The sequence below is a fragment of the Procambarus clarkii genome, chromosome 21 (assembly GCF_040958095.1).
Source record: "Procambarus clarkii isolate CNS0578487 chromosome 21, FALCON_Pclarkii_2.0, whole genome shotgun sequence".
In the NCBI taxonomy this organism is placed as follows: domain Eukaryota; kingdom Metazoa; phylum Arthropoda; class Malacostraca; order Decapoda; family Cambaridae; genus Procambarus; species Procambarus clarkii.
This window is the reverse complement of record NC_091170.1, coordinates 33,205,485-33,216,858: the sequence shown is the minus strand read 5'-3', so window position 1 is coordinate 33,216,858 and position 11,374 is coordinate 33,205,485. Positions and strand designations below refer to the sequence as shown.

At 51.1% G+C, this 11,374-nt stretch overlaps 1 protein-coding gene across 1 annotated transcript; it reads right to left on the bottom strand.

The window, feature by feature from the left end:
* Nucleotides 1-253: 253 nt before the first annotated feature.
* Nucleotides 254-11,061, bottom strand: LOC138367241 (uncharacterized). The gene is made up of 3 exons (XM_069328652.1): nucleotides 11,046-11,061; nucleotides 8,449-10,644; nucleotides 254-810 (listed from the first exon to the last, which is right to left on the bottom strand). The coding sequence occupies exons 1-3, from the start codon at nucleotides 11,059-11,061 to the stop codon at nucleotides 254-256; spliced, it is 2,769 nt and encodes a 922-aa protein (XP_069184753.1).
* Nucleotides 11,062-11,374: the final 313 nt, after the last annotated feature.

The window sequence follows — 11,374 nt, the reverse complement described above, 5'->3', positions numbered from 1 at the left end:
TGTGTTTATTTTTGTGAGCTCTGAACGTCAGGTCTTCTGATATTTTTTATTCCAAGGTGTAACTTGGTCTTATCTTTCTCTGAGGAGATCGGCCCGAGCCGCGTATCCTGTACTACTTTAAAAAAAACTTCTAATTCGTACTGAATGTGTGTTGGAATTTAGCGCTTATGTTGTTATTGTAAACCTTATTAATATATGATCGCAGTTTTCTATGCATTGCATTGTTGCAATTTTCATTCTTATTTTGACTGCATCAGCGATGGGTGACAGGAAGCCGACGGTTGTATTCCCGGGTGTCTTCTGTGGTGATGAGGACAAGTAGTGGTCCGCTGACCAGACCTTGGGGACCGCAGCGCTGACCAGACCTTGAGGGCCGCAGCCGCTGACCAGACCTTGGGGACCGCAGCCGCTGACCAGACCTTGGGGACCGCAGCCGCTGTCCAGACCTTGAGCGCCGCAGCCGCTGACCAGACCTTGAGCGCCGCAGCCGCTGACCAGACCTTGAGGGCCGCTGACCAAACCTTGAGGACCGCAGCCGCTGTCCAGACCTTGAGCGCCGCAGCCGCTGACCAGACCTTGAGGACCGCAGCCGCTGACCAGACCTTGAGGGCCGCTGACCAAACCTTGAGGACCGCAGCCGCTGACAACACCTTGAGCGCCGCAGCCGCTGACCAGACCTTGAGCGCCTGTACTCCATGTGTGGTAGAGTTCTTCCCGTGCTAGGATGCCCTTGAGCGGCGATCCTGGGGCGGGGAAGCAGATGGTAGTCTCCACCTTGTCCTTCCATTGTCAAATTACCGGAAGTGTGACCTGCGGGGAGCACCCGCACTAATAACACGCTCTTTCATACTTCAATTTCCGTGACCAAATAATCGATTTCCCGCACGAGGAGTTACAGTGGAGGGGGCAAGGGAGATCTTTTATACGTAACGCGGAAGGCGGCCTTATTGACTCCGTGCTATATGAGGCGTGTTCCTTGATGCTCCCTGGCTGGTGGGTGTTCCTTGATGCTCCCTGGCTGGTAGGGGGGGGGGGGGTTCCCTGATGTTCCCTGGCTGGTGGTGGGTGTTCCCTGATGTTACCTGGCTGGTGGGTGTTCCTTGATGCTCCCTGGCTGGTGGTGGGTGTTCCTTGATGCTCCCTGGCTGGTGGTGGGTGTTCCTTGTGGCTCAATGGGTGGTGGTGGGTGTTCCCTGATGCTCCCTGGCTGGTGGTGGGTGTTCCTTGATGCTCCCTGGCTGGTGGTGGGTGTTCATTGATGCTCCCTGGCTGGTGGTGGGTGTTCCTTGATGCTCCCTGGCTGGTGGTGGGTGTTCCTTGATGCTCCCTGGCTGGTGGTGAGTGTTCCTTGATGATCCCTGGCTGGTGGTGTGGTGTACGCCGTAGCTTCACCTCCTAGCGGCCCAGGTTCGAATCTCTGAGGCATCATTAGAAAGTTGTTAACAAAACTGATGCTTGGGGGACCACTATTCACGTTACGTAACTGTAACTTTACACGATAAAGAATGTGATAACAAAGGGGGTGGAAGGAGAAGCAAATATTCATCCATACGCATTTAGAGTCAGTCGACATTGTTTTCTGAATGCTCTTTATTCCCTTCTCCGAGGCTATGGGTCCATACACTTACACCAGAAGCCCTACTCCTAAAACAATAATAAAACAAACTTGTGTGTGTGTGTGTGTGTGTGTGTGTGTGTGTGTGTGTGTGTGTGTGTGTGTGTACCCACCTAGTTGTGCTTGCGCGGGTTGAGCTTTGGCTCTCTGGCCCCTCCTCATGTGTATGTGTGTGTGTGTGTGTGTGTGTGTGTGTGTGTGTGTGTGTGTGTGTGTGTACACTGTTGGTAGTGTTCACACTGAACGAATAACGTGAACAGATGTACATGAGGTACACCAGAGGGTGAGACACATGAGGTACACCAGAGAGGTGGGGGGGGGGGGAGTGTAGACACTACCAGCTAAGGATCCGGTACAGAGGCTCCGATACAGGAGTAGATGGTCGCTGATTCACTTTAACCGGATGGCGCTGTAGCCGGGTGCACGGTGACGTCACCATCACGGAGTACATTAGAGTGACGCTGACGTCACCATCACCGAGTGCATTAGGCCTAGGGAGATACAGCTGTAAGATTGTGGCGGGCAATGTCAGCCTCTCTTGACCGCCTGACAACCGTCAAATAGGTGGTGGTTGTGCCTGACCTGGAGCTGACCAACCTGAGCATCCCACCTGTTGTCAGTAGAGCAGGTGACCTCTGCTGAGGTCACTAGTACAGGTCACCCACTACACTACCTGCCAGTGTAGTGGGTAGAAGGGTGTATGTTGAATGTATGGCGAGTGTATGATGAGTGTATGGTGAGTACAAAGTGATTGTATGGTGAGTACATGGTGAGTGTATGGTGAGTGCATGGTGAGTACATAGTGAGTGTATGGTGAGTACATGGTGAGTGCATGGTGAGTGCATGGTGAGTACATAGTGAGTGTATGGTGAGTGCATGGTGAGTGTATGGTGAGTGCATGGTGAGTGCATGGTGAGTGTATGGTGAGTGCATGGTGAGTGCATGGTGAGTGTATGGTGAGTGTATGGTGAGTGCATGGTGAGTACATAGTGAGTGTATGGTGAGTGCATGGTGAGTACATAGTGAGTGTATGGTGAGTGCATGGTGAGTGTATGGTGAGTGCATGGTGAGTGTATGGTGAGTGCATGAGACGAGGCGGTGAAACCTAACAATATCAAGGACGCTAAACAATAATTCTAAAAGTCTTTCTGATAACAAGAAATATTTTACGAAAAAACTGACCAACTGAAATCATCGTGAAGACTATTGACTGACAGTGAATAAATGCGTAAATTACGCTCTAAATAATGACTACCATAAACAAGTAAGGAACAGAATAAAATAAATATTAATAAATTATTATTAATTTATTATTATTTAATAATAATATTAATAAAATTAATTTATTAATACGTATTAATAACAAAAATAAAAATGATGCACCGTAGTTATGAGGCTTTTTGAACATGTGCCTAGATGGGTTAGGTGGGTTGCTTGGGTCCGTACGTCTCTCGGTAGACACGGACCAGAGAGCCAGAGCTCAACCCCCGCAAGCACAACTAGGTGAGTACAAAAATAGTTAGTTTTTTTTCCATACGAGTCTTGGCTCACCAGACAATATACACACACACACTACACAATCACTACAATGTACACACACACTATACAATCACTATCTCACTAGACAATGTACACACACACTACACAAACACTATCTCACTAGACAATCTATATGTATAAACTAGAATGCTGGTTTCTCTAACGTTGGAGGCCAGACACTTCAGGATGACACGTGGGTGGTATGGGAGTGTTGTAGGCCAGTCGGGGGTCGGCCCTAATGCCATTCTTTAAGAAATATTGATTCTCATGAAGTTTGCAGTCGGGGATTTGATTTATGGAAGTTTTTTATGAAAGGGAAAAAGACAGGGTCTCTGTATTACTAACCATCCTGTGTGTGATGGGGATTTTTAGCATCACGTAGCGAGTTCTTCAGCCCATCCTAGTATGGTTTGCCAACGTGAAGAAAACGGTCAATTTAAAGTGTCCTCTCCTAACCTACCAGAGGACCCAAAACAGAAAACGGATCAGTACGTCACTTTCGCGAGCCGCTTCCATTTTCTAGTACGACAATTTTTGGCCTGAACGATCGAAAAGCGACATTCTTTGTAGGAGGACAGGTTGAAGAAGGACAGGTTGTAGGAGGACAGGTTGTAGGAGGACAGGTTGTAGGAGGACAGGTTGTTGGAGGACAGGTTGAAGAAGGACAGGTTGTAGGAGGACAGGTTGTAGGAGGACAGGTTGTAGGAGGACAGGTTGAAGAAGGACAGGTTGTAGGAGGACAGGTTGTAGGAGGACAGGTTGTAGGAGGACAGGTTGTAGGAGGACAGGTTGTTGGAGGACAAGTTGTAGGAGGACAGGTTGTAGGAGGACAGGTTGAAGAAGGACAGGTTGTAGGAGGACAGGTTGTTGGAGGACAGGTTGAAGAAGGACAGGTTGTAGGAGGACAGGTTGAAGAAGGACAGGTTGTAGGAGGACAGGTTGTAGGAGGACAGGTTGTAGGAGGACAGGTTGTAGGAGGACAGGTTGTTGGAGGACAGGTTGTAGGAGGACAGGTTGTTGGAGGACAGGTTGAAGAAGAACAGGCTGTAGGAGGACAGGCTGTAGGAGGACAGGTTGTAGGAGGACAGGTTGTAGGAGGACAGGTTGAAGAAGAACAGGCTGTAGGAGGACAGGCTGTAGGAGGACAGGTTGTAGGAGAACAGGTTGTAGGAGGACAGGTTATAGGAGGACAGGCTGTAGGAGGACAGGTTGTAGGAGGACAGGTTATAGGAGGACAGGTTGAAGGAGGACAGGTTGAAGAAGAACAGGCTGTAGGAGGACAGGTTGTAGGAGGACAGGTAGAGGTATTGACACACTCTGTACTCCCCATTCATATAGTCTAGGGTAGCTACACAAATGCACAGGTGCCTAAATGTGTTAATAATAGAGAGAGACGAGAGAGAGGAGGGGACGTGAGGGGGGTGGAGAAGGTGTGAGGGGAGGAGAGAGGGAGAGGGAGATGAAGAAAGGGAAAAAACGAAAAAGAAAGGGAGAGAAAATGAATGTAGGGGGTAACAAATGGGCAATGTTTCCTTTCACCTCATACTTCTGTTCATCTAGTGGTAAATTGTTTTGAGGGGGTGCATCCTGGGGGAGTCTTAGTACTATAGTGTAGTAGAACACACACACACACACACACACACACACACACACACACACACACACACACACACACACACACACACACACACACACACACACACACCCACCCACACACCCAAACACCCACACACACACACACACACACACACACACACACACACACACACACACACACACACACACACACACACACACACACACACACACACACCCACCCACACACCCACACACCCACACACACACACACACACACACACACACACACACACACACACACACACACACACACACACACACACCCACCCACACACCCACACACCCACACACACACACACACACACACACACACACACACACACACACACACACACACACACACACACACACACACACCCACCCACACACCCACACACCCACACACACACACACACACACACACACACACACACACACACACACACACACACACACACACACACACACACACACACCCACACACCCACACACACACACACACACACACACACACACACACACACACACACACACACAGGGGCCTGTGACTGAGTGGTCATCGCTCTGGATTCATAGTCCTATGGCCTGGGAATCGATCGCCGGCGATAGTGGAAACAAATGAGCAGAGTTTCTTTCACCTTGACGCCCTTCTTACCTAGCAGTAAATAGGTACCTGGGAGTTAGTCAGCTGCTACGGACTGCTTCCTGTGTATGGAGGGGGGAATTAGTTTGTAACAGTTGTTTGATTGACAGTTGAGAGGCGGGCCGAAAGAGCAGAACTCAACCCCCGCAAGCACAACTAGGTGAATACACACACACACACACACACACACACACACACACACACACACACACACACACACACACACACACACCCTGTGACAAAACCCAGGGAAGATTGACTGGGAACCAATCCACAACCGTTCGTCACTGTTCACTCAGCAGTAATTGGGTACTTGGGAGTAAAAACGATTGGCGGGCAGTGTTCCAGGGGAAAAACTAAGAGGGTAAGCCTCGCCGTGAGCTGTGGGAAGAAAAGGCTCTCAGTCTGCTGACAGGAGTCAGACGGCGTCTACTCAAGTACCCACCTGGTGGAGGGCAGTGACAGAGAGAGAGAGGGAAGGGGAGGGTGGGAGAGGAGAAGAGAGGAAGAGAGAGACCCGGGCACAGCCGGGTAACCCATCTAACAAGTTATGTGAGAAACAAATCAGTGCACCCATGGAAGGCTTGTTCAATAAATAATGAACTCTGCTCTTCAGCAAGGAGAGTTGTGAACATTATCTCGGTGCTTAAGAACAAGAAGAAGAGGGGGAGACATATTCTTTGTCTACCTGCTGCTCAGTAACCTTAACACTGACCTTGGGGGAAACATTACCTTAACACTAAGGGAAAATATTATTTTAACATTGAGGGGGAATGTTATCTTAACCTTGAGTGAGGGGGAATGTTACCTTAACACTGAGGGTTATATTACCTTAATATAGTCTGAGGTGGAAACATTACATTAAAATGGCTGAAGGGAATATTATTTTAAGATTACTGAGGGGGAATATTCCCGTTAACTGACTGAAGGGGGAATATTTGGCACGAGTCTGCTAAAATAGGATTATTTTTGGGGTATAAGTGGCAATGGCCTGCTAAAAATAGGGTTATTTCAGGTCATGAGAGGCGTGAGTCTACCAAAATAGGGATATTTTAGATGAATGTCATGAGGTGCTGGCAGCAGAGCCTGAGTGGTGAGTACACAGAGAGGGGGCCTGAGTCCAACCCCGGGAGGAGGATGCCACACGCTGACTCACACTCAGGAGTGTGAGTCAAGGCCCTCACCTCCCTGCTACTCACCCCCAGGCCCTCTCCCTGACTCACACCGACATGACAGACTCACGTTACATGGCGTTCTCTGAACTAGAGGAGTTTTTTTCATGATTTCAGTTACACACACATGCTTGTGAGAATGTCAGCGTGGTGACGGGGTGGGGGCTCACCCACGCATACTCGGTGTAAAGGGTGTGGGTGGGTGTGGTGGTGGCAGCCTGGGTGTAAATGCACATGTGAGTGGGATGTCTAGGGGGAGAATTTGGGTGTTGGTGCAGACGTGGGTGTGATGTGTAAGTGAGGGTTGGGTGTTCCCTGTTTGACAGTTTTGTTTCTGTGAGTGTTATTATATCCAGGTTTTCTCCTGTATCTTGAATTACTATTGCGTGGAGTATCGGTAGTACAGTACAGCGTTCCGGTAGCACGGTTGGGGCCGGTCGTTCTCCACTCAAAATCGGAAATCTCGGGTTCGAATCCCGGGCGGGATACAAATTGTTGGGCGCATGGGGGGTAACCTCTATATAAACCTAACATGTATATATATACACTGGCTGCCTGCCCCCCCCCCCACACCCTCCGATAAAATTAGTTATTAATTACTTAAGAATGAGGTTGGAAGAGAGAAGCAGAAAGGGCGAGAAATGGCGTAAGGAATGGATAGAGGAATAGGGAGCGGGTGGAATGCATAGGCATGAGATAGGAAGTAAGTAAGGGCGAGGCAGGGGAGTATTTATGCCACTGTTGTGGTTGGCCCCTGGCATGATCCAGTCACCACACGCGGGCTCTCAGTCCCTGTGGAGTTCTGATCTTCTTCCCTAGTGTGTGTGTGTGTGTACTCACCTAATTGTGCTTGCGGGGGTTGAGCTCTGGCTCTTTGGTCCCGCCTCTCAACCGTCAATCAACTGGTGTACAGATTCCTGAGCCTACTGAGCTCTATCATATCTACATTTGAAACGGTGTATGGAGTCAGCCTCCACCACATCACTTCCTAGTGCATTCCATTTACTAACTACTCTGACACTGAAAAAGTTCTTTCTAATGTCTCTGTGGCTCATTTGGGTACTCAGCTTCCACCTGTGTCCCCTTGTTCGCGTCCCTCCAGTGTTGAATAGTTCATGTGTGTGTGTGTGTTTGGGTTCTCACCTATTTGTGCTTGCGGGGGTTGAGCTTTGGCTCTTTGGTCCCGCCTCTCAACTGTCAATCAACTGGTGGACAGATTCCTGAGCCTACTGGGCTCACCGTGTGTGCGTGCGCGTGTGTGTGTGTGTGTGTGTGTGTGTGTGTGTGTGTGTGCGTGTGCACGTGCTACATATATTACTTACAGACGAAGGACCATAGGATTGTACAGATTCCGGCGGGCTGATGCTTAAAGATTCTTAGTACGCCAGACACCGGAAGGTGGGAGGGGGGGGGGGGGGGGGGGGTGCCATCCATGAGTTCTGAGTAATTGTGCTTCATCTACACACACACACACACACACACACACACACACACACACACACACACACACACACACACACACACACACACACACACACATCCATGGCCACCTTCACACAGCAGTTAAATACAAGGAAAAAACGACAAAAGAGCAATCAAAGTTGTTCATGAGATGCCTGGCCCGTCGTGTCCCCGGGGGGAGTCGCCCCCCCTCCACCCCCCGCCCCCCCTCCACCCCCCGCCCCCCCCCCCTCCACCCCCCCGCCCCCCCTCTCCCAACCATTAGAGTTATTGACCCAATTAAACCCAACTTGCACAAGACTATGTTATAATAAACATGAAACAACAGCGTATAACTCAGCAGTGGACTAGATATAACGAGACAGGGGCCCTTGTTGGTCTTGATAATAGTATTAAACTACAGTCAGAGCCGGCTGGCGCGATGTGGTCCAATACTACAGCGTCAGAGCCGGCTGGCGCGATGTGGTCCAATACTACAGCGTCAGCGCCGGCTGGCGCGATGTGGTCCAATACTACAGCGTCAGAGCCGGCTGGCGCGATGTGGTCCAATACTACAGCGTCAGCGCCGGCTGGCGCGATGTGGTTCAATACTACAGCGTCAGAGCCGGCTGGCGCGATGTGGTCCAATACTACAGCGTCAGAGCCGGCTGGCGCGATGTGGTCCAATACTACAGCGTCAGAGCCGGCTGGCGCGATGTGGTCCAATACTACAGCGTCAGCGCCGGCTGGCGCGATGTGGTCCAATACTACAGCGTCAGAGCCGGCTGGCGCGATGTGGTCCAATACTACAGCGTCAGTGCGGGCTGGCGCGATGTGGTCCAATACTACAGCGTCAGCGCCGGCTGGCGCGATGTGGTTCAATACTACAGCGTCAGAGCCGGCTGGCGCGATGTGGTCCAATACTACAGCGTCAGAGCCGGCTGGCGCGATGTGGTCCAATACTACAGCGTCAGCGCCGGCTGGCGCGATGTGGTCCAATACTACAGCGTCAGAGCCGGCTGGCGCGATGTGGTCCAATACTACAGCGTCAGAGCCGGCTGGCGCGATGTGGTCCAATACTACAGCGTCAGCGCCGGCTGGCGCGATGTGGTCCAATACTACAGCGTCAGAGCCGGCTGGCGCGATGTGGTCCAATACTACAGCGTCAGCGCCGGCTGGCGCGATGTGGTCCAATACTACAGCGTCAGAGCCGGCTGGCGCGATGTGGTCCAATACTACAGCGTCAGTGCGGGCTGGCGCGATGTGGTCCAATACTACAGCGTCAGCGCCGGCTGGCGCGATGTGGTCCAATACTACAGCGTCAGAGCCGGCTGGCGCGATGTGGTTCAATACTACAACGACAGAGCGGGCTGGCGCGATGTGGTCCAATACTACAGCGTCAGAGTCGGCTGGCGCGATGTGGTTCAATACTACAACGACAGAGCGGGCTGGCGCGATGTGGTCCAATACTACAGCGTCAGAGTCGGCTGGCGCGATGTGGTTCAATACTACAGCGTCAGAGCCGGCTGGCGCGATGTGGTCCAATACTACAGCGTCAGTGCGGGCTGGCGCGATGTGGTTCAATACTACAGCGTCAGAGTCGGCTGGCGCGATGTGGTTCAATACTACAACGACAGAGCGGGCTGGCGCGATGTGGTTCAATACTACAGCGTCAGAGCCGGCTGGCGCGATGTGGTCCAATACTACAGCGTCAGTGCGGGCTGGCGCGATGTGGTCCAATACTACAGCGTCAGAGCCGGCTGGCGCGATGTGGTTCAATACGACAGCGTCAGAGCCGGCTGGCGCGATGTGGTCCAATACTACAGCGTCAGAGCCGGCTGGCGCGATGTGGTCCAATACTACAGCGTCAGAGCCGGCTGGCGCGATGTGGTCCAATACTACAGCGTCAGAGCCGGCTGGCGCGATGTGGTCCAATACTACAGCGTCAGAGCCGGCTGGCGCGATGTGGTCCAATACTACAGCGTCAGAGCCGGCTGGCGCGATGTGGTTCAATACTACAGCGTCAGAGCCGGCTGGCGCGATGTGGTCCAATACTACAGCGTCAGTGCGGGCTGGCGCGATGTGGTTCAATACTACAGCGTCAGAGTCGGCTGGCGCGATGTGGTTCAATACTACAACGACAGAGCGGGCTGGCGCGATGTGGTTCAATACTACAGCGTCAGAGCCGGCTGGCGCGATGTGGTCCAATACTACAGCGTCAGTGCGGGCTGGCGCGATGTGGTCCAATACTACAGCGTCAGAGCCGGCTGGCGCGATGTGGTTCAATACGACAGCGTCAGAGCCGGCTGGCGCGATGTGGTCCAATACTACAGCGTCAGAGCCGGCTGGCGCGATGTGGTCCAATACTACAGCGTCAGCGCCGGCTGGCGCGATGTGGTCCAATACTACAGCGTCAGAGCCGGCTGGCGCGATGTGGTCCAATACTACAGCGACAGAGCCGGCTGGCGCGATGTGGTCCAATACTACAGCGTCAGCGCCGGCTGGCGCGATGTGGTCCAATACTACAGCGTCAGAGCCGGCTGGCGCGATGTGGTCCAATACTACAGCGACAGAGCCGGCTGGCGCGATGTGGTCCAATACTACAGCGTCAGCGCTGGCTGGCGCGATGTGGTCCAATACTACATCTTCCTGATATCTTCTCTTTTGTGTTGCCTGGTGGTCGTATCCCTCGCGTCAGTGTTTGTGGTGTTTGAATGGGTTGTGTTTGTTTGTGTATATTGTGTTTGCATGGTTTGTTTGTGGGTGTTGTTTTTGGGGGTTGCGATTGTGTGTGTTTGTGTTGAGTGGGTTATGTTAGTTTGAGCGTTGTATGGGTTGTTTAGGTGGCTTGGGTCTGTGTGTTTGTGTGTGTTGTGTTTGGGGTTGTGTTGTTTGTGTGTGTTTTTGTGTTGTGTTTTGTCTTTCAGAAGCCCCGCCTTCGGAAAGTTCTTGGATTAATGCATTGACTCATTTCTCACCTATTTATTATAATTACAATTACAATTCTTAATCGAATTACCTTCCGCGACACGCATGTCTAACCTGTTCCGCTTGTTAACACCTCTAACACTGTGTTAACACCTCTAACACTGTGTTAACACCTGTAACACTGTTAACAGCTCTATCTTCACCTCTCTATGACTCTCTTGCGTCTCTAGTTTCTCTCTATGACTCTTCGTGCTGATGTTCTGTGTCGAACAACTCAATAATACGCCAAGATACATACTAATAACACTCCAAGATACATACTAATAACACTCCAAGGTACATACTAATAACATTCCAAGATACATACTAATAACACTCCAAGATACATACTAATAACACTCCAAGATACATACTAATAAC

What these genes read in the sequence shown, in the direction of transcription:
- LOC138367241 (XM_069328652.1), bottom strand. An exon ending in CGCGCCAGCCGGCTCTGACT is followed by an intron (nt 811 to 8,448) that starts GTAGTTTAATAC and finishes TGCTCCCCGCAG; the next exon opens with GTCACACTTCCGGTAATTTG.